This window comes from Ciconia boyciana, chromosome 4 (genome assembly GCF_034638445.1).
Source record: "Ciconia boyciana chromosome 4, ASM3463844v1, whole genome shotgun sequence".
In the NCBI taxonomy this organism is placed as follows: Eukaryota; Metazoa; Chordata; class Aves; order Ciconiiformes; family Ciconiidae; genus Ciconia; species Ciconia boyciana.
In genome coordinates, this window is record NC_132937.1 from 54844898 (window position 1) to 54868546 (window position 23649).

Below are 23649 nucleotides of genomic sequence, written 5' to 3' on the forward strand. Positions count from 1 at the left end.
ACATGCTTTAAAATACTGCACTTCTACACACAGCACTATTTTCTTCACACAAATAATGAAAGGTAAGTAACACATACTTTGAAAGAAAGCTAGAATCTTAGAAATTCTGCATGGCTTCTCTTAACCAATTTACATCAGCATCACAAAATAGACAAGATCTGAAAACCGGTATTTGTGATTGCATGATGATTTTAGAAAGCTTTTGTCTTGCAAAGTGAGTCGGGGCATGAGTCTACTTTCTTTAACTTGACAAGTAGTCCTGTGGCCACCCTCCATGAAACTATTCATGAAGTCAGACGGCAGGAGCAGGCCATGAAATGGGCATTAGTACAGGGAACCAGTCAGTGACTGCAAATGATTGTATGCTACACCAAGCAAGGATAAACTAAAGCACTCAGTCACCATAAGGCAAACAGAAAACAACCTTTTGCTTTCTGTCCAAGCTCAAGTTTTTAAGGTTAGACACAGTGAAAGAGGAAGGAAACTATTTTATTAGGCCACTTAAGCTTATCTACACTCTGTTCCCTGTTAGTCACCATCACCTTTCCATCCTATCTACACCCACAAACCAACCTGCTCTGCGCTCCAACACTGTTCCTAGCTATGTTTCCACCTTAAAACTGACACAACCTTGGGGTACAGGACCCTGCTTACTCTGCAGCAACTATTAGTAGAACAAACACTTGGACACACCTTTGCAAACTCACCACTGACCTCTAATATGTCCAAAATCCCTGGTATAGCCAGAAGAGATACACAAAGCCAGAGCTGTAGCCGGCAAACTGACAGTTTATCCAGCTATTCTCATAAATGTGCAAAGCAAATGCACTGAAAATAATTCATCTGCCTTGCCCCCCTTGATGTTTGGAATGACTATGCCCCTAATAAAGAGTGATCTAGCAACAGAAACACATTATGAGCTAATAACACCTATGCATTTATTAACACCTATGCATAACCTATTCATTTATTATTTTCAAATTTATCTGTGAGCTCTACACATAGATTTAATGAATTAAAACTTTTCCTAGCAAGCACACATGTTAGAGCAGCCATTCACAGCACGAATCCAGAGAGAAAAAGATCACTTACCAGAGATCTAAGTGTTATTATGGCTAGTCAGTATACTAGTACTTGCTTTTGATTAATATTGTACACCTCCTTCAGCTTGCTAAACCTATGGCTCAGGATTAGTTTGAGAACTTACCAAGTGGTAAGTTATCTTATACTAAAATAATGAAGTATAACTTCAGAGCAAGTGATGGAAAACAGGTAGTTTGACTAACACTACAAGCAAGCATAACATTCCCGCTAAGTATGCGACACTTAAGATACCACCCTGAAGGCCATCTGAGGTCAAATCAAACTAACAGCAGTGATATACAGAGCCAAGAAAGACTAGATTTTTGTCACAAATATTTTTGTCAAAAATTTTAACTCTATTTGTAAATTAGAAAGACAAACAAAATGCTCCCATTTACAAGGCACACATCACCACCACTCTTTCAAAGACTTCTGAACAGCAGAAAACGTGCTAGGTAATTCGTACATGGATCACTCTCAGCAGCACAATGCTCATCTTTCCCACTGCGATTTCAGGTGAAATTTCTTCAGCACCTATTTTTCACTCATTGCTGTAGTTTTAGGAAGCTAAGCAAAGCCCAGAAGTGAATGGAGTACTCACCATCTGAGCATACGCTCTGCTGGATGGGAGCGGCTGCAGTGTTCTCCTACAATCCAAGTCATGTGCAAGCACAGTATGACAAGTCCCCTCCCGGGCTATGTAAGCTGGCATCTTTCCCAGCAGTTGCCACATCATGAAAATGATGCATACAAATAAAACCCCAAAATAAACACTTTAAAACAATGGCTTAAATGACTGCCTAACTAAACTCAGCAGCTGGAGACACAAAGCACTCCCAGCGGCAAACTATGCATCTTTCACTTGCAAAAGTCCTAAAATACATTCTTATTAGCAAGCTGCACATCACACCTAGCAACCAATCCCCAAGTCTGGGCTGCAGAGTCATGTTCCCCAGGGCCAGACAACAACTCAATAAATAAATAAATAAAGCATGGATAATAAAAGCAGAGAGCATCACAAACACCCCGTACGCAGACAGAGCTTCAAAGTATTAAATGTACTTTCTACCACATCATCTAATTCACTGAATACGGATAATGCTATCTCACCTATTTAGACTACTCAGACCTGTTCTCAGGAGTTTCTCTGCCAAACTATTTAGACTAACTTAAAGCCATGTTTTTCTTTACAAGAAATAGAAGAAAACAGGAGGAAGACTCCACAGTGCAATCTGGGCAATTTAATTCATCAGAAATACTGCAGTATTACACACAATCCACCAAAAACTGTTCGTGCAGTACTGTGCTGGTTTACAGCGGATTTAAAAAGTTACCAACTCTGTGATAATAAAAGGGAATTAATAGTTTATACTTTAGAAGGTAATCTCAGCAGTTGAAATACTGCAATTCTTACACTCCATTGTTTAAGGGAAGTATTCTAGAAGAAACACAATAATTGATGTAAAAAAGTCACAGCTTGGTACCTTCAAACTGAGAAACACTAAATGAAAATGTTTTTTACCTTACCACAAAAAAGCGCTTTTTTATCTCAACACTGAAAAATTTCCTGTTTTTTGCTCCCTGAACATCCAGTTTTTCCCCACCTAGCTCTACGCACACAGGGTTTATGATTATGTTGTTCTAAGGAACTGCAGGAGTTCTAGATGCCAATAAAGATTGCAGATCAAATGAAAGGTAACTGCTAACCATTGTGTCTGCATAGATAAACAAGCCTGCCCACTTCTTTTATTTGTACTGTTACCTCTACTAATCCAACTACAATAATCAGGACACTAAGGGCTCAGGAATCAGATCTGAGAAGAAAAGGCTTCTTGCACCTCTCCCAGCCCATCTTACGTGGGTAGATACGCACCACACATACACACCTTTCAATAAGTTTTCATGTACTTCAGAAAAGCTGAAACCCTGACAATGAACTAGAGAACGAAACAGAAAGCGAAGTGTTGGGGGAGTCCAACCACAAGTACCAAAATCAGAGCAGGAACACATTTCCAGATATCCCTGTCCCAGGCACACATTTAGTACATCGGGAGAAAGCAACACCAGCCAGACGCAAGCAACACGTGGGCAAAAGCCTCCGGTGCAGACCTACCCCGAGATAGAAGCCAGTCCCGAGCCACCGGCGAGGCCGGGAGGAGCTGGGACCCAGACGCACGGCCGGCCCAGGCCCTGCGACCCCGGGCAGCTGCGAGTGGAGATCCCCGCGGCAGCAAGTGCGGGAGAGGGGAAGGGGCAGAAAGGAGCCCCTCGCCCCCGGGCAGCCCCAAGGGGGGCGGGAGAAGGGCCACCGGCAGCCCACCACCGCACTGACGGCCACTTTTGTTCTCCACAGAGACCGGCACAGACCCGTCAGCTGCGCCCGCTCCGAGCCGGCTGGGAAGCGCTCTCGTCTGGGGGGAGACCCCGTTACCGGCCGCCCGGCACCGGGGAGGCCGCCGGCGGCGGGGGCAGGACGCCGGCCCCGTCGGGGCGGCCCGCGGCGGGCCCACCTACCTCTCTTCGGCCGGGGAAAGCTCTCGTGCAGGTGAAAGACGACTTTCTCCACAAAGTGCTGAATGTTGCTGTGCTCGGGCCCTCTGACAAACACCATCCAATCGTGGGTGAAGCCCTCCACGGTGGGTTTCTTCCTGACCTGGGCCCGGTGCCCCAGCTCCAGCTTCACCTGGACGGCGCACTGCGGGGGGAGAGGCGGGGAGCGTCCGGTGAGCGCCCGAGGAAGCGGGGCTGGGCGGGCGGCCGAGGGGGAACCGGCCCCGCCGCAGGCGCAGGGGGGGACACACGGACGAGACGGGACCACAAACCCAGCAAGAGGAACAAAAAACAGAAAGGCACCACCGCAGCCGTGCAACAAAAAACCGGCCCCGCAGGCGAGGGCGTCAAAGAGCTCTCGCTGCCACCGGGAGGACGCGGGGAGGCGCGGCGCCGGCCCGCGGTGCCGTCCTGCGGGCGCGGGCAGCCGGGGCCGCTGTCAGGGACGCACCGTCCCCCCTCCCGGCGCCTCCGCGCTCGGTGCCCCCGGTGCGGCGGCAGGAACATGGCTGAGGCGACACCCGCCGCCTCCCTCCGGGTGCGTGCGTGCTCCCTGCCGCTGCCGGGAGCGGCGGGGAGGCAGCGGGAGGCAGGGAAAGCCGCACGCAAAGAGGAAATTCCCCGTCACGCCAACCCCTTCCCGGCGGCGAGCACCCGGCGGCAGCGGGCAGCGCGGGGCGAAGACGGCGGGTCCGCGGTACTCACCGAGCTGGCCATGCCTGGGGCGCCGGTTCCGCTGGGGCGCTCGCTCCCGTCCCCCGCCCCCACCCCGCTGCGCTAATTCATGAAGACGTGGAGGTGGCGGCGGGCGCGCAGAGGAGCGGCGGGCCGGCGGCAGACATCCTCTGCCTCACTGCTCCCGCTGTCTGCCTCCTCCCCGCCCTCGCACCACGCCGAGCCCGCGGCGGCCCCTGCCTCAGCGCTCGCTCCGGCCCCGCCGGCTAGATGAGCGCCCGCCGCGCATGCGCGCCGCCCGCCGGACTGACACCGAGACACAGACATAACAGTGTGCGGAGAGGGGCGGGCGCCGGGGCGGCGCGGTCAGCCAATGGTGCGCGGCGGCGCGGCCGCGAGCCCCTCCGCCCGGCCCCGCCCCGCCCCGCCGGCCCTTAAAGTAACAGGTTGGGGGGACGGGACGGGGAGGTGCCCCTGGCAGCGCCACGCCCCAAGGAGCGGGGCGGGGCTCGGCTCGACGGCGGCGTACCGAAGCGGGAAGGGAGAGCGAGCGAGACCGGCTCCGAACAAAAGGGAACCGGGGCAGCGGTCTTCTCCTCGGCCGGCGCCGAGGGGGCAGAGCGCGAGCAAGCGGCGCGCAGCGGAGGAGGCTCTGCCGCCCTCCCCTCCCCTCCCCTCCCCTCCTCTCCTCACGCCAACGGCCGCGGCGCCGTGCCCCGCTCCCGCCGCAAAGCCGCTCGCTCGCGGGCGAGGCGGCGGGCGGGATCCCCAGCTGTCAGCGACAGCGTGGGTCGCGGTGGTTTGGATCCGCCGTGACCAACAGCGAGAGGGAGTAACTCCTCACAGCGGGGACACGGCAGCGCGCTGAGACCGCCCGCCCGTCGCCTTCCGCTGCGGGGACCTGCCGGCCTCAGCCTGTAAGAGCTCTCCGGCCAAAGTTAAGTAAAAGGACCCCCTGTGCCAAGGGAACACTGAGAGAAGGACCTTCCTCCCCGAACCTCGGCCTCTGTCTCGTGTACCGTCACGAACGTTTCCGAAAAGCCCCCAATAAATCCCCTTGCAAAAACAGAGGGAGGAAGACACGACGGGAATGCCCCGATTGCACAGGTGTGACAGGTGATGATGGGCAGCAGGCAGGAAATTACTCTCGGGATTATTTAACACACATTTGTAGCGCTCACTGCTATTTCTACCATTAACAGGCTGTTTTAAAACAACAGTTACTACCTCAACAATTTCCACCTCAACAGTTACTACCCCAACAATTTCCAGTGAGGAGCTGGAAGTGATTTACTGGGAACGTCTAAATCACGGTACTGACACTCGTGAGACGAGTATTTTCCGACAGCCATAAAATTGTCCAAAATTGGCTATAGTAACTTTTGCCACACTGAAAACTGTTTTTGTCTGTTCGATAATTATATTTTAATAACTTTTCTGATGACAATCATAACTCAATGATTCGACAGCCAACACAGCAAGTGAAGTACAAGAGAAGTACACACCCCCCCAAAGTGAAACACCCTCCCTGGGCGTCCCAGATTTCACCGGGGGATGGCGCACGGGCTCCTTGCGCTAATGTCCTCATTTGACTTCTCCAGAAGTCTCGAACTATCCACGACTCGTATCTTCTCTCTCTTCACCTCGGAATGAAGAACGCACAGTACCGAAATTCTAGCATAACTGAATAATTCCTTCAAAACTACTGAGCTGTATCTTATTTTTCTTACAGGTGCTGTCAGCTTTAATTAATAAAATCAGTAATAAAAGCTCAAAAGGATGAATACAATTTGTAAAAATTCCACAAGTTACAATGTGACTTGAAATTTACTGACATAAACCCCTCAAGTATATCAATATCCATGTTTTAAAATTGCAATATGCAGATACAGTAGTTCACAATACCTTCTACTAGTCTGACATTGGGCTAGCCAGCAAGCCGGCATGCATAAGAACTCCTGGTGAGTCCATAAGCCCACCAAAGCTGATTCCGGTAACTTTAAAACTTCATACAAACAAGATAAATAAACAAAGATACCGATGCTATTTCGTAGAACAAGGATGATGCACATGAGGAAGGACACGAAGGTTACACCATTACTGCACTTAATGCAGTGGGCTTCCAGGTGTCAGGGCCCATCTGAACAGAGCATCTGCAGGCTGAGCATCCCCACCATTTCTCTTAGAAAGGTCCCATTTTTGCTGTGGCTGAGCGGCTCTTCTGAATTGTTCAGTCACTTAAGGGACTTGTAAAGACTAAGAATAGATCACCAAGAGCATTTAGCTGTCTAGATCCCTTCGGTTTCATTGGAAATCACTCTTAAGCATTTTTGAGTAAGTGAGGGGTTTTGTTGTTCAGAAGACATTCATTTTTTGGTGCTTAATCACAATGTACTCTTCCACATTAGTGCAGAGTTGAGTGTGTAAGAGGTTCCCAATAATAACAATAATATATACACTAGAATTATTTTGCCTTTCATTATTGGCACATATTTAATTTCAAACCATACATGACATTTCATTATAGAGTAATGCAACTCCTGGAAATACTGTTTGATTCTTACTCCAACAGTAAGTTTGAAGCACTGACAATTTTACAGTAGTAACTGGGCATGATGATTTAAATCATTACCAAACACCCCCTCTTCCTTTTCTTCCACCCCATCATCTACATTCCAACTTCATGTTACACTGCCAATCTGAGCACAAAATTCACAGTGAAGAAATGGAAGATGTGCTCCTCTGCTATCAAAATGGTGCTACCACTCCATCCTTAGCATGGCAGATACATATGCTTTACGATAATTACAATGCATATTTCCACTTTCTTATTATTGCCTTTAAAAAGTTAGACAAATGTACTTAAATTAGTAGTAGGCAAATGTTAATTTAGTCCATAAAGATTACATGATTTTTAAACATAAGCAGCTAAAATCTTGTATCTCAGTGGGTATTTGAGCTAGTACATATGTAGTTTCATAGATATTTTGAATGAGTTAAACATATTATCTTACTGACAGCAATTATGCAGAAAGCAGAAAAATGCTCTATGATACAGATTCGTTACTGAAACAGGTCTATGGAATTATTTCCATAGTCAGTGACTGCAGTCTCAGCTCTAAGAGTCTTTTTTTACTCTGTGTACTCACAACTTTAAGACTTGAGGACTACAGAATGTTACCCTGAAATATTCAGTTACAGGCATTGTTTTATTAAGGAAATGTATACTGGAATCACTGCAGTTCGAAATGCTATTATATATGAACTCCCATCTTCAATACATCTTGCTAGCTAGAAAGTAAATCCTTTTATAGTATCTCTCTACATTTCTGCACAACTCTTCAAAGATCTTGACTGCTGTTTGTGTTTTCCTTCCTTCCTTACATAATCATTTGACATTGTGAAGCATATATTTGTTTCTATTCTGAGGCAGAAGTTGGGGACACCATATTTCTGTGTAATAAATTATGTTCTGTTACAGGGGTACCACATAAGGATACAACACTTTTTTTTCAACTCAATTTGAATGGAAAAAAAGTAGTACAGACAATTTCTACATATGAGTCATGTCATAGTTTTGTTTGGCTCAGAAGGAACAAGACAAGCAATCAAAGCAGTCAAATGCAAAAATAAAAGCATCACTCTAAGCTGGAATATTTCTACTTCTTGTCCACCTCCTTCCAGCTTTTCTTTTTTGACAAAGATTCAAATTAGTCTTCCCAAGTTCATTCTGGAAATAGTTATTACTTAATATAAGCATAACCTTTCTGCCTGTTTAAATTTATTTCTCCCTTTGTAGGACAACACGTATGGCCCATACCTATAGCTAGCAAGAAGAGAAGTCACAGTGGGCCTGATCCTGAATGTACATTCACTTGCCAGGATCCATGGTAGGGATGGAAGCTTGTGCTTCCATCTTAAAGGTCTGCAAAGATCATTACTATCTTGCAAGTTAAGAGCCATGATGACATATTTTTATACAAGATATACCTGTACATAGATTTAATTTGCCCTGCATTTCTCAGAAGGCTGTAAAGATAGAATTTGATTTCTTTCTTTCCTCCTGATATACTCATTTCTGAGAAAGGAAGGGTTCTTTTAGGCCTGGCAGTATCAAATGTACATACTGCAAAAGAGAACGAATCAGACAAGTGAAAGAACTGCCTTTTGTCTCCACACAGTCTGTGTCTCCTAGCTTTTATGCTGAAGTTAAGAAACCAAAGTCCCTTCTGAATCTTTGGGGATTGTTTTCCTAAAAGCCACAAAACTATAATCACTTTAATGGTTGTCCTGTTACTTTACGGTATCTTTGGCATTTTTGTTTTACCAGAATTACAGTGTACATGAGCAGAACAGCTGTTATACTCAGGCCACTTCCAAAGAGAAGTTTTGGTAACAGCGTAGGCAAACAGAGAAGCTATTAGGTTTTCAATAGCAGCTCTAATGCAGCTGGTGGTACCCAAAGCTGTTTAGCAAGAGAGAAGGTGTCCAAGAAGTAGAGTCTCCACTACACTGTATGATTAGGGTTGCTGGATTTTTTATTTTCATCCATAGAAGAAACAGGAAAGAAGAGAGAAAAAAAAGTCTTCCACTGAAGGGAGATATTTTTTCTTCAATAGTTCTAGCTTATGTCACTGTTGAGAATAAGATGAAATAAGGTTGTCAGTAACTGGAAAATTCATTTATTCTTAACAGATACCAGTTAAGTGAGACAATTCTGTTTTCCAGAATCCCTTAAATGGGTGAGTTTTCTGGCACAGACTCACAGTCTGTATTTATCTCTCTAACTCGGGATTCTACAGGAAGAAATGGAGCTGGATAGTCCTCTGGAGTCCTTCAATGCTGATTTTTATTTCTTATGTATTTGGACAAAAATATTTTCTTCTTGACTTAGAACAGGACTGAATCAATACAAGCTGTTTTCCTATATCGCACATCAGTGTAACAGTGGAAACACTTCTATTACCTAACTTTATTAATTCTAATAGTCTTTTTAACTACTTAACTGAGACCACTAAGTTGAGTAATGATTACTTAGAAACATCTGCAGATTCAGACTCAAATTTGGAAAAGAAAAGGGAGTTGTTTAATGTATGTCAGTTGTGAAGCAATGTTGATTTTTGTAAACAAAAAAAAAATTAAAAATAGCATTTACATTCAAGCTGAAGGGGTTGTGATGCAATTACAGCCATTTCAAAATCTATCAATTTCACAAACTCCAAACATAACCTTTGGCTGACAGGAGCAGAATCAAAGAATGATCTTGAGCTGGTTAAGTGACAAACTGGTGCAACTATTTACTTCATTTTGGATTAACAGTTAAAATAAACATTCTTTGATCTCATTTATGGCAGATGGATGCAATTACCTGCATATGAAAGTGCAAAGACCCTGGCTCAAAGAACTACAGAGTTGCAAAGGTGAAGGCAATTTTCTAGTAGTACTATCCAATACTGCTACACCAGGGTTTAGCACAGAATAATTATACAGCTGCTGGAAAATGAGAGACATTTGGGTCATGTTCTTAAAAGTATTTAACTACCTAAAGGTTCATGTAATCAGCTACTGCAATGCTAAAAACGCTTGCACATTTTATGTCTGCTGAAATAACTGATGTAGCTGTAGGCTTCCCAGTAGGCACCAGTCCCTGTGTTCAGACATACCTACCTCATGCTGTGAAGAGTGAGTAATGCACAGATCCCAGATCCCTGACGTAGATGGAACATGAGTCAACATTTCTGCTCAATATACAGCTAACTCTGGAAGCAGCATAGCTGTGTTGGTGCAGCATTGCACCTGACCTAACAAGAGCTGTATTTCATAGCTATACTGGTGGTGGTTCCACACATGGATGAAAGGAATTGCTGTCTTTCTGTATTATTTTCTTACACAAGGCAGATATGTCTTATGTTACAAAAAAGGAGACTGTTTCCCAGCTCACTTGGACACACTGAATTGTCTTCACGGTTTCAAACACAGCAGTTTTAAATTTCCATTTGAAGTTCAAATTTTGTGACCCAAATATATGGACTGACTTTTACATGGGCCTTGTTTTTAAATGTTTCACAAAAGCAACTAGCTGAAACAGCTAGTATTACTGTCTATAAAGGAAACCACAGTGCCTTTTAAATATATCATCAGTCTGAATTTCTCTGTATTTGAGATCTTTTAATTTCCTTATGCAGACAATATATAAAATCATAGCCCATTCCTGATCCAAGCCAGATACCCTGATTACAATGTTAAGATGCTGGTCTGAACTAGAGCCAACATTTAAAATGAGCCTACAGCTGATCTTACACATACAACAGGGAATATGTATAAGCTGCTTAGTAATGCCATGCTGGCAGCCAGGAACTAATGGCAAAATACTCTCTCTGGATTGGCTTTTTTTTTTTTTTGAGTTAGCTACATCAGCTGAACAAATGCCAAGCAGCCTGGGCCAAGTGTGCACCTGTTTTGAGGTTTTATTGGCTTGTCCATTGCTAATCACAAATCAAATAGAAAATAGCACTTTAGCTGGTAACATATCAAACCCCTAGTCAGTGGAAAAGATCTTTAAGAGCAAGGGCTGCATGTTTTAGAAAATAACATGAAATAGTTTATAACTCACCACCAGCCACGTCAGAGGGATGTAGTAAGGACAGAAGATAAATACAAAAAGGGAGTCTTGGCTATGCACAATATTATAGTATAGAAGGTAAAAAACCCGAATTGTTTAAAGGCCTCTAGGGACACATAAGGAAATCTGTACAGAGTGGAAAGTCTTGTTGAGAGACCCACAAGGAAGTATTTAGGTTTTTATTTCCTCACAATGGTGTAGCCCCTAGAGGAAATACTCCTGTTAGACAAAGAAACACAGTCAAATTCTGTACTCAGTTTAGGCCTGTGTGATGACCAAGTTCGGAGAACCTATTCTGGATTTCCGCAACCATAGCCAGGACAGAGTCTGATCACACGTGCAAGAGAGCTATTAAGGAGTAACTTCACCAAAATCAGTGTTCTCGGTTCATGGCCTGGCGAGAGATCTCCCTGCTGGAAATCAGCCAAAGGGTGTAAAGGAATTACGTGATTGTCCTCACTCTGCATCAGGTTCTTGTGCTGGCCACTGTATTAGTTACATAAGTTGACCATTATCCAAGATAGTTTATGCATAAGATGACCAGTATTTCTTGGTCATAGACTACTTGTCTTATGCTATAGCTTGGTTACAGGAGTATCACAAAGGCTGAGTACACTACCTTCGCACTTTCTGTTGCAAGAACCATGAACCAGCCAAACCTTCTTTATTTCCAGTATCACTAGAAAGTGAGTGAGAAGCTGGAATGGCTTAGCATTACCTTGGTGAGAAACTCATGGGGAAAAGCAGTGACAAGTGCATTCTTTATCAGTGACAAGTACTCATATAACCATAGGGTCTTAGTTGTCCTCATCTTTAATGAACTCATGATTACACCTTTACTGTGACTCAGAACATAGTTTTAGCCCAACTTTATGGATGGAGAATTGAAATGAAAAGAGATTAAATGACTTGACCAAGGACAACAAAATAAGGCATGAAGTGGGGCAAGCAGTTAAACCCAGTGAAGACAAAGCTTGGCCCTGAAAAAATGGAAAAAATTAAGAAATAGAAAAAAATGTGTAAACAAAGGTAGTATGGGAGAACAGAGAGACTGAAATTCACAGCTAGCTCAACGATTAATAAGAGATGCTTTGACAAATGTGGAATGTGAAAGAACACTGCAAAGTTTGAGGAATATATTACGTATGTATTTGCAGAAGCCTGGCCTTAGGGGCTAGGTAGGCATATTTCAGAAATCTAAACAGAAATCATATGAATGAGAAATAGCTACTTTTACACATGAGAAAATTGTAAAGCAAGACTGCCCAACATATGGATGTTTGGGAGCCAGCTAGTAATCACAGCATTGCAAGGAAGCTGGAGGTAATTTTTATGAAGCACAGAGGGGAGCAAAGCAGAATTCAGATGGGTGGAAATGCTTTGCCAGCTGCCAGAGGGGGACCAGTGGAGCCACAGCCTGTATATTCTGACTTGCCATGCAGATTTCAGAAGGCCTTCCATATAAGCTCTGTGTGATCCACTGAATTCAATACATTTTAGCAGTAGAGCAGCTGCACTGCGTTTATACTCCTAATGGTAGGCACCCCTCAATGCACAATGAATTTCCTATCAGACTACTTTCCATCACCATATGACATTAATTCCAGACACTTTTCCATATATTTACAATTTCAAATAAAACTCCCCAGCTCTCCAGAAGATACAAATGCAAAAAAACCATGGTGTCCTGACAAAAAGCATGGTGTCCTGATCTACCACAATTTCCACCTTTCAGTGCTCCACTGCCTCTTTTTTACCCATTCCCCATTTATGTGTTCCCCATACAGCATATTTTAAACCAACCAAAACTATCAATTTTATCTGCTTCACATTGCAAATACATACAAATATATGTGTGTGTAAGACATACATACTATATATATATACTCAGAAATTTAGAGAGAGAGCAATAGTTTCCCAGCACATCATCAGTGTTCTGCACTTGCATCCCCATCTCAAGGAAATCCTTGAGAGACTAGGGTAAAAAGGGGCACCACTTCCTACGAAAATGGATGCCAGGAGGCCTGCAAGTCTTTTGGGGGAATACTTGGATCATAAATAATTCGCTTTCAGAGTCCAGGTCTTGAGGCACAGGGGTCAAAATCTACTTGTTCTAAAAGCCTCTCTTCAGTGGGACTAAGTTTCACAGATACTTTGTAGGGCCAACAAAAGATGGAAAGTTTGGGTCAAAGAAGTGTTTAAACTGCTATAATTGATCTTACTGCAAGCACTGGAAATTGTTTTAATACAAGTGATTGCTTTAATAATCAGATTAAAATCTCAAGGGTTCCAGAATGCAGTCTCAAACAGATCCAAGGAAGTTTAACTCCAGTGAGCCCAGAAAACATAGGCCATCAGAAACAGAGCTCTAAAAGATCCCTGAATAATGTAACTGGCAGTAAAAAAACATCAGAGGCAAAGACAGCAAAAATAAAAAATAAATTACCAGGCTAAAGATAGACATGCAAAAGGGCCTTAAGCAGTAAGAAAAAATAGTATGTTTCACTGAACATTTTTTCAACAGTGAGTTCACTCATGTCATTAGTCTTCCCTCATACTGCTGGTCCCTTTTGTATCACTAGCATTACCTATGTGAAAAGAAGTATAAGTACTTGCAGAACTTGCCAAAAAAGGCTCACACCAGCCCTTAGTTTTAATTTTTGCATTGACGGTTCAGGTGAAATCCAATGGACTTCAATGAGAACATTAAAATTAGAGCCTTGTCTTGCAAACACACTGTGATGGTTTTGGCTGGGATAGAGTTAATTTTCTTTATAGTAGTGGGTGTGGGGCTATGTTTTGGATTTGTGCTGAAAACAGTGTTGATAACACACTGATGTTTTAGTTGTTGCTGCACTGGTGAAGGAGTTTTCAGCTTCCCATGCTCTGCCAGGTACAGAAGAAGTTGGGACGGGACACAGCCAAGAGAGTTGATTCCAACTGACCAAAGGGCTATTCCATACCATACAATGTCATGCTCAGTATATAAAGCTGGGGAAGAAGAAGGAAGGAGGGGGGAGGGTGTTTGGAGTGATGGCGTTTGTCTTCCCAAGTAACCATTACACGTGATGGAGCCCTGCTTTCCTGGAGATGGCTGAACACCTGCCTGTCCATGGGAAGCAGTGAATGAATTCCTTGTTTTGCTTCGCTTGCGTGTGCAGCTTTTGCTTTACCTATTAAACTGTCTTTATCTCAACCCACAAGTTTTCTCACTTTTACCCTTCTGATTCTCTCCCCCATCCCACCAGGAGGGAGTGAGCGAGCGGCTGTGTGGGGCTTAGTTGCCGGCTGGGGCTAAACCATGACACACACACTGAGTAAACCTAAATAAATGAGTAGTCTTATTAACCTCAATGGCAATGATTGGAATGCTCATCTATTTTAAATTATTCGTGAGCAGTCTTCTTGCAGGTTTATGACATTAACTAATGTCCATTTAAATAAATGTAGAGTCTAATAGGCTTGTGTTTGTGGTTAAAAAAAAAAAAAACAAAACCAAAAACGTCCTAAATAGAAAGCTGGTCTGTCAGCAAGGTTGAATTAACTGGAAGGACTAAAGAGACCTTAATCCCTGCCATTGATCCATGCTTCCCTGTGCCCCACAAGCATCACCCACATTCTCGTCTTCTCTATGGTTTCCTAACTCTGACTGCATGGAAGAAGAAAAGTGGTGGCACAGCACCCAGGAAGTCTGCATTTGAAGATCTATGTCACTTTTCTGTCTTTTTTTCTTGTCCTCATCATAGGAATTCTGAATATTGTCCTTTACCCCAAGTTGGAAGCTACCCATAAAACTAATCCAGCTAACAGCGCTTTTCAAGGAACAAAGGCCATTCTTTACATATTTTGTAAAATAAGCTTTTACCCCCTAATACTTAAATACTGCTTCACTCTTGGCCACAGAAACTGACTAGATTCTGCTGCTCTTGGAAAATAATCACAGAGCATGATTCCGATAATTGAAATGCCCACGCTGGCAGACACAACACAGTCCTCCTCTCTGACATACCTGTACAGTTGCAGTTGGCGGAATTATACAGGCATACTGCTCTGAGATGAGCTATCCAGGAACTGAAGGTTACCAAGTAACTACCAAGCATTTAGGCAAGTGGATCATGAAGACAGTAATTTTAATCTCATGTAGCCTGAAATGCGTTAAGTAGAAAATAATTTTTTTTTAAATAGGCACTTTTATGTTTTGAAAGTGGAGCTGAGGCATAAAACAATCTAAATCACATCCTTAATTGCATTCCTTGAATCCTCCTCAGGTTTTACTGTGCTGCATTGGGTAAGTGAAAGTAGAATGCAGTTTGTTGTTTTGAAGTCACTCATATCCCAGTCTCATGGCTTGCTTTGCTGCAGCTGGCAATCTTTTGTCTTGAATGCGTAATCTAGAAGATTGTTACTGATTAAGGTGTTGCCATAATATCAAATATCATTTTGAAATAACAGCTTTAGGGGACTTCAATAAACTGATGGGAATATAAAAGTAGACAGCGAGGTTGTCTAAAGGATTTGCAGAAATATATTCAAAACACTTGACAGTTTAAAGTTGTAATATGTTTTTGAAAGTCACTTCTCGAGTTTGAATTTCCCACTTGGATTCTGATGTTTGAATAAAGACTTTTCATAATTATTAATGGCCACAGAGAACAAATGGGTATCTGGAAGACATGTTCTCTTGTTACATTGATCATCCCATGTTATGAAAACACCAATGAGATTCTAACTTTATGTTTGAGTACGTATGCATATGAAACATCTATTCTTACTTCAAAGTAGAAGTCTTGCTTTCTAGAAAGATATTAAATGTTGTTTCTAAAAACCTGATCCAAGAAATTGTCTTTGAGACTGTAACTGAGGTTATCTGAATCACTTTTGAAGACGTTACGCAGTACTGACCCCAGTGTCAGCCCTTGTTGTACACCACTAGTCACTGGTCTCCAACTAGGCGTCCTGCTGCAGATTACAAACCTTTGAGTCTGGCAGTGCACTGAAATGCATACCAGTTCCTGACATTAATATATGCACAGGGTGTTCATACCTATCAATTAAAACCATGCTAATGGAATACAGTCTCGACAATAGTAAGCAGAGTTGGAAATTATTTCCATATTTTGGAAAAATAGGAAAGAATACCCATTTGACCTTAAAAATTCTTGCTGTCAGTAGGAATCACCCAGTCAGTGCTCTCCTTTTCTGAAAATGTACTAGCAACCCTTAGTATAGTTGCAAGTCTGCCTACTCCATCTTAGCCACACAGTAAGTGCAAAATTACTCATTGGAGCAAAGCCAATTTTTTGGTTTTGGATGTGAATTTCAGAGAAAATTATGTTGAGTATACACATTACATCCTGGTGAAAAATACACACATTTCTGCACTCTCCCCACACCCAAATAGCCCAAAAGGAAAATGCCACTAATTGTAGAATCATAGAAATGAAGGGGTAGAAAGATCCTCAGGAGATCATCTAGTATAACCCTCTGCACATAGGCAGGATCAAACGTATGTGGAACTAACCCAAATCTCTTCACTTTATCTTGCTGTAGTTTCATTGTGCAGCTATGGGCAGATCTTTTTCTCTCTTTTCTTCAAGTTTCCTACCTGTGAAATGGGATAAAAATATTGGAATTAGTATCTGAACAGTGCTCTGAAATTTAGCATTAAATATTACTTCCCCAACTTAGTTATGAACCATAACTGTGCTTTTGACCCCACAGGGACCTGATATAAACAGAATAATACATGGGAAGAGTCCCAGCTGTCTTCTGTCAGATCGTAGATAATAGTTCTCATGACACGATGCACAAATGCATTTCTAAGATTACAGAGAAAGATACAGATTTTCCACAGACTTCAGGAGTACCTTTATTTGCAGCAGCTGCAGATAGGTTTGACAGCTTTATGTAATTACTAATCAGCAAGTTTGAGCAACTACCTAAAGACATTTATTGAAATTAATAGCAGAATGACCTGTGCAAGTTTTGGTTCAAAAAGCAATTCAGTATTTAAAATGTGGCCTACAAGATGACAAGTACATTGCTTTGGGACCAAACTCTTCACAGATGCCACCATGGGCTTCCAAAGCCAATGAGACCTTTACAGACAGGAAAGCTGGAAGGAAATGAGAGTTTTTCAAGAATAATGGACCTCAAAATGCAGAAAGGAAATATTTACAGAGAACTTGCACAATATTAAAAGCTTCCTGGGATCCCTTTATTTTAACTACAGTTGCACCTCAACAATCCAAATCTGCTTGCAATTTTCATTTTCATGTGCTCGAAACCAAAATCAGCTTAACAAATCAGCAAATATATAAATACCATGAGATTCCTCAGACATATAAATGACTTAACAATGCCCAGGCATGCTCAGATCTAAGGGCAAATCACAGGAATAAAGGAACAGACATCCACGTAGAACGAGCCGGGTCCTTCCCCCTCTCCAGGGGTTAGACTGTCTGTGCTCAAGCCCCGCTATGGGGTCTGACTGCTGGGAACAAGCTGTGTGAGAAAGGGCCTCAGTGGGGGCCTCACCGCTTTGCTTAGGAGCTGCACTTAAGCACAGCCCTCACCCAGGGCCTTCCTGAGCTACAGAGCAGCCAAGCATATGCCTGGCCTCGCACCTTGCGTGTCCAGACCCTGACCCAGAGGCTCGACCTCCTGGCTGGGTCCCAGACGCTCCTCATCACTAGGCACTGCTGCCCCGGGACCGCTGGGCAGCGGCTGACCCTGGCCACCTCACCAGACTCTTCAGCTCTTCTTGTGTGTATGCTGTGGGACTCTGCTCTGGCTGCTCCCTGGTCATAAGTAAAGCCTTCTTTCAGCTGATTTAGCTGTTCCCTCTGAACTGCGAAATACTCTCAGCTCCATCCAGGTAATGGCGTTCAGGATCTCAGGGACAGATTCTAGGGGGTTGTAAAATTTTTTTCTTACTGTAAACCTAGTCATGGATACATTGCTGGTCTTCTGGCAAGCAGAAACTATGTAACATTGGATATCTGAATATTCTTTTCAGTTCACATCTATTCATTCCAGAAGGGTTTGGACTTTATCTGGTTTTTTTCATACTTAAATCAGTCTATGCAAAATAGAAGCTTCTTTCTCCCATTGTTAACTAAGGAGCTGCAGGTGTGGGAGACAAGAAAGGTGAGGGTCTGCATGCAGGAAGTGACGCAGAACTGTGTTGTACAGAACGTCTCAGCATCTAGCAAATGGACATTGGATGTTGTGTCAGGACAGGATGGGTGAGTGCATGACCCATCCACTAAACACTCTACAGCCAGAGAGGGGTGGACAACTCAAGGTAAACAAGCTTCTGCCTCCCACCACTTCCCATCTAGCCACTTGGGTCCATGAGCCGATATCTCAAATACAACGATGCTTCCAAATCCAAAGCCATTTTACCCTGCACGCAAAGTGTCTGCATTTGAAGGCCAGTTTCCCTGTCTTGTCATTCAGTCTGCATATACAACCCAGGAACCCTCAGCCAAATATTTAGCACTATTTCCCCAGTGTAAAATAATCATTATGTTAACATACAACACAGCTACTTAATTACTTTTCCTGAAATCTACAAAGAGATGTACTCGGTCTGAATTTTGCCCCAGATTTGCTTCATTAATGGTCTGAAGTCCACCAGCAAGAAGTACTCTACTGGCTCTAGTTCTACTTGACCGTCAAGCCCTTCGTCAGTGCAGCAGCACCTTACAGCCACCTTTAACAAAACCAGAAGGAAAACTGTACCTTATCCAGGAATGTAGGGGACATCATGTGTCTGGAAATGTAGCAAGCTCAACATAAAATGTACTCGTGGTCCTAAATAGCCTTCACTTGTCATACAACCAGTTATTTCATTTTGGTTCCAAAAAATGGATCTTTCATATAGTAAATCCCGGAAAAACACTGTATTAACAGTTCAGTTGTAGATGGTTATTTTCAGTCAGCTCCCAAGTAAGACCAAATAATGACTGGATGGATGAAGAAGAAACCTTGGTGAGCATGAAAGGGGAACTGGAAACTAAGAAATGCCCTCTTGGCCACCTGGGCACACTGACAGCTCATGTTCAGCTGGCTGTCAACCAACACCCCCAGGTCCTTTTCTGCCAGGCAGCTTTCCAGCCACTCTTCCCCAAGCCTGTAGCGTTGCATGGGGTTGCTGTGACCCAAGTGCAGGACCCGGCACTGACCCTTGTTGAACCTCATACAGTTGGCCTCAGCCCATCGATCCAGCCTGTCCAGATGCCTCTGTAGAGCCTTCCTACCCTTGACCAGATCAACACTCCCACCCAACTTGGCATCTTCTGCAAACTTACTGAGGGTGCACCCGATCCCTTCATCCAGATCATTGATGGAGATATTAAACAAGACTGGCCCCAAAACTGAGCCCTGGGGAACACCGCTTGTGACTGGCTGCCAACGGGATTTAACTCCATTCACCACAGCTCTCTGGGCTTGGCCATCCAACCAGATTTTACCCATCAAAGAGTACACCGCCTAAGCCATGAGCCACCAGCTTCTCTAGGAGAATGCCGTGGGAGAGAGTGTCAAAGGCTTTACTAAAGTCCAAGTAGACAACATCTACAGCCTTTCCCTCATCCACTAGGTAGGTCACCTGGTCATAGAAGGAGATCAGGTTGGTCAAGCAGGACGTGCCTTTCATGAACCCATGCTGGCTGGGCCTGATCACCTGGTTGGCCTGCACATGCCTGTTGAGTGCACTCAAGATGAGCCGCTCCATAATTTTCCCCGACACCGAGGTCAGGCTGACAGGCGTGTAGTTCCCCAGATCCTCCTTCTGGCCCTTCTTGTAGATGGGCGTCAGATAGGCAAGGCTCCAGTCGTCTGGGAGCTCCCCTGTTAACCAGGACTGCTGATAAATGGTGGAGAGTGGCTTGGCAAGCTCCTCCACCAGCTCCCTCAGTACTCTCGGGTGGATCCCATCCGGCCCCATAGACTTGTGAGTGTCCAGTTGCTGTAGCAGGTCGTTAGCTGCTTCCTCCTGCATTATGGGCGGTTTATTCTGCTCTCCGTCCCTGTCTTCCAGCTCAGGGGGCTGAGTACCCTGGGAATAACTGGTCTGACTATTAAAGACTGAAGCAAAGAAGGCATTAAGTACCAGAGCCTCTTCCTCATCCTTGGTGGCAATGTTCCCCCCGCATCCAATAAAGGAGGGAGATTCTCCTTGGCTCTCTTTTTGTTGTTAATGTATTTGTAAAAACATTTTTTATTATCCCTTACAACAGTGGCCAGATTGAGTTCTAGCTAGGCTTTTGCCTTTCTAATTTTCTCTCTGCATGACTTGACGAGATCCCTGTACTCTTCTTGAGTTGCCTGCCCCTTCTTCCAAAAGTGGTAAACTCTCCTTTTTTTCCTGAGTCCCAGCAAAAGCTCCCTGTTCAGCCAGGCTGGTCGTCTTCTCTGCCGGTTCGTCTTATGGCACATGGGGACAGGCTACTCTTGGGCCTTTAAGACTTCCTTCTTGAAGAATGCCCAGCCTTCCTGGACCCCTTTGCCCTTCAGGACTGTCTCCCAAGGGAGTCTCTCAACCAGTGGCCTGAACAGGTCAAAGTCTGCCCTCCAGAAGTCCATGGTAGTAGTTTTGTTCACCCCCCTCCTTACTTCACCACGAATCGAGAACTTGATCATATCATGGTCGCTAAGCCCAAGATGGCCTTCAACCACCACATCTCCCACCAGTCCTTCCCTGTTTGTAAACAGCAGATCAAGCGAGGCACCTCCCCTGGTAGGCTCACTTTCCAGCTGTGCCAGGAAGTTATCTTCCACACCTTCCAGGAACCTCCTAGACTGTTTCCTCTCTGCTGTGCTGTATTTCCAGCAAACATCTGGTAGGTTGAAGTCCCCCACGAGAACAAGGGCTAGTGATTGTGAGACTTCTCCCAGCTGCTTATAGAATGCTTCATCTGTCTCTTCATCCTGGTTGGGTTGTCTGTAACAGACACCCAGCAGGATATCTGCCTTGTTGGCCTTCTCCGTCATCCTTACCCATAAGCACCTGACCTTATCATCATAAGAAAAGGCAATTTGGGTTTTATTTCTTTTTTTAGAGAAAAAATTGGCATATTTAGGGTTTAATACCTCAGTGTCTTAGTGGTCTCTCCCACTCACTACAATCAATGGTCAACTGAAATGCTCCAACAGTGATAGCAATTAGTCTTTGCCAGGGACATGTCTCAAACTTTCTACGTTACCCTTCAGCAGAGCCAGTGCTGTACAGTTAGAGTATACCCAAGCTATTCTGTGGGCCTTGCTTGCACTAATACAAAGGGAGTTTTTATCTATGAACTGCTACAGGATAAGGTTCAGTAAGGCATTTCAAGCCTAATCTTGTGAGTTGCAGAGCACTCACAAGAGCAAGTGTTAAGCAATTTCAACTCCCATTAATCTCAACAGTCTTTGAGGATACGAATCAGGGTCTTTTTGCTCAATTCCACCCTTATGCTGAACTTCTGTTGAAGTCCATGGAAGCTCTGTGTGTGTGGAGTGATGGTCCTTCATAGCTGACTACTCTTTTCAGGAAAAGCAGCTGCATCTAAAAGTTTAATGCATTTTAAATAAGCCTTAATCTTAGCAATAAAGGCTAAAGACATAGCTGACTATGCCCATTTTCTAAAACTACGTTTTATTATCAGGCTTAAGAGATTTAAAATAAATAAATTTTAACAGTGGCAGGCTTTGCTGCTATTGATTTCTGCAATATATTCTAAACTGTGACTTTCCTTATTCCTTTCCTTCATTTTTAAAGCTACAATTGCTTTCTAGCTTGGATAAAACTCCATATAAAAAAAGAGATATGCAGATTAGGCCATTATCAGTACTGTTACCCTATGATTTTCATTTGGATAACAACCTTCACTGGGTGTCGTGGTTTAGCCCCAGCTGGCAACTAAGACCCATGCAACTGCTTGCTCACTCCCCCCCGGTGGGATGGGGGAGAGAATCGGAAGAGCAAAAGTAAGAAAACTCGTGGGTTGAGATAAGAACAGTTTAATAATTGGAACAAAATAATAATAATAATAATAATAATAATAATAATGAATTATAATGAGAAGGAAAACAACGAGAGAGAGAGAGGAACAAAACCCAAGGGAGGGGAAAAAAAAAGGAAAAAAAAAAAAAATTATACAACCGCTCACCACCCGCCGACTGATGCCCAGCCAGTCCCCGAGCAGCGATCGTTACCCCCTGGCCAACTCCCCCAGTTTATATACTGGGCATGACATCATATGGTATGGAATAGCCCTTTGGTCAGTTTGGATCAACTATCCTGGCTGTGCCCCCTCCCATTTCTTGGGCACCTGGCAGAGCATGGGGAGCTGAAGAAAAAAAAAGTCCTTGACCAATGTAAATACCGCTTAGCGACAGCCAAAACATCAGCATGTTATCAATATTATTCTCATACTAAAATCCAAAGCACCGCACTATACCAGCTACTAGGAAGAAAATTAACTCTATCCCAGCCGAAACCAGGACAGTATCCAAGTATCCAAGACAGTATCCAAGACCTCACAGCACATCACAAAAGCTGCCAAGAGAACCTTCTGGCATTTCTTGAAGAGCATTACCAGCGCATCACCCCTCATGAGACAACTGTCCCCTGATAAAACAACTCAGAATGTCCTAGAAAAAGAGTAACTGGAGCCAAGAACTCCTGTCTAGTTTCTCTCCTGGAAGAGAATTCACAGGCCAGTGAACAGGGCAGTTTTCATGGATTTGCTGACTTTTGCAAAAATTCTGTCGCAGGAACTGGAGGGTGGTAAGCCTATTTGGCAGCCCAATCCAAGCTAACTGAATTATACTTTTATTGTTTTCTGTATAACAGATAGGCCACTTTAAGACCAGCAGGAAATGATGTTGGAGACACCTCCCAGAGGTGTCAAATTTCTTTCAAATTTGGCTAGTGAAAGAAGATTTTGCAGCATAATCTGCAGCTGGTATGAACTGCTTTGAGTCAAACACAGTTATGACTTTGGCACTGATGCTGCCTTCGTAACTCCTAAGTATTTCTTTTACTTGGAAGACTTTGGAAGCTGGGGACACCACTTCAGAGAACTACAGAAAACATATCTCACTTTCACAGCCAGGCTCTAGAAGACCTGCAAGTTGAAAGGCAATTAAAAGCAATATCTGTGAATTTAAGCATATCCATTAAGAGGTATCTTCTGCTTTTTTCCTGCTTCTGAGATCTGGGCATAGAAAAAAAAATGGTATTAAAACAGATCGAGACCATAGGACAGTAAATGGTTTCATAGAGATGAGATGGATTCCTTCTGTCTCAAGCCAGGACTGAGTCTCTGAAGCTACCAAAAGCCCTTTGCAAGAGTGTTTGGGTTATGTACACTCAATGTCCTCATCCATCAATGTCCTTAGATGACCTGCATGGAACTCAGGGTTTTGAAACAGTGCTGGGAATTAGGCACCAGAGTCAATTAATCCAGAGAACGGATGTGATATCCCTGATAACCTGATGCCAAGCATGAAGCCACACAGTATAAACAGGATCAGAACTGTCAGCAACAGAATATTTCAGAAGGCTATATGCTCCCTTCCCCTCGAAAGATCTCATTGCAATTTTCATCTAATTGAAAGCCATTTTGGCGAATACTCATTTGGGCAATAGCAGACTTAGCACTGTCCTGGGAGACCAGGGGTCTCCTCTCTTGGGTGTAACATGGAGCTGACACGCAGCTAGAGAAGTT

At 43.9% G+C, this 23649-nt stretch overlaps 1 protein-coding gene across 3 annotated transcripts in view; it reads right to left on the bottom strand.

The window, feature by feature from the left end:
• MLLT3 (MLLT3 super elongation complex subunit) overlaps window positions 1-4597 on the bottom strand; it is a 135417-nt gene extending 130820 nt beyond the window's left edge. For all 3 annotated transcript variants that reach the window (XM_072860223.1, XM_072860222.1, XM_072860221.1), the window contains exons 1-2: window positions 4339-4597; window positions 3598-3778 (exon numbers count right to left, since the gene is read on the bottom strand). In XM_072860223.1, the coding sequence (XP_072716324.1) occupies window positions 3598-3778; window positions 4339-4350 (193 nt within the window). In that variant the 5' untranslated portion in view covers window positions 4351-4597. The remainder of the gene's footprint in view (window positions 1-3597; window positions 3779-4338) is intronic.
• Window positions 4598-23649: the final 19052 nt, after the last annotated feature.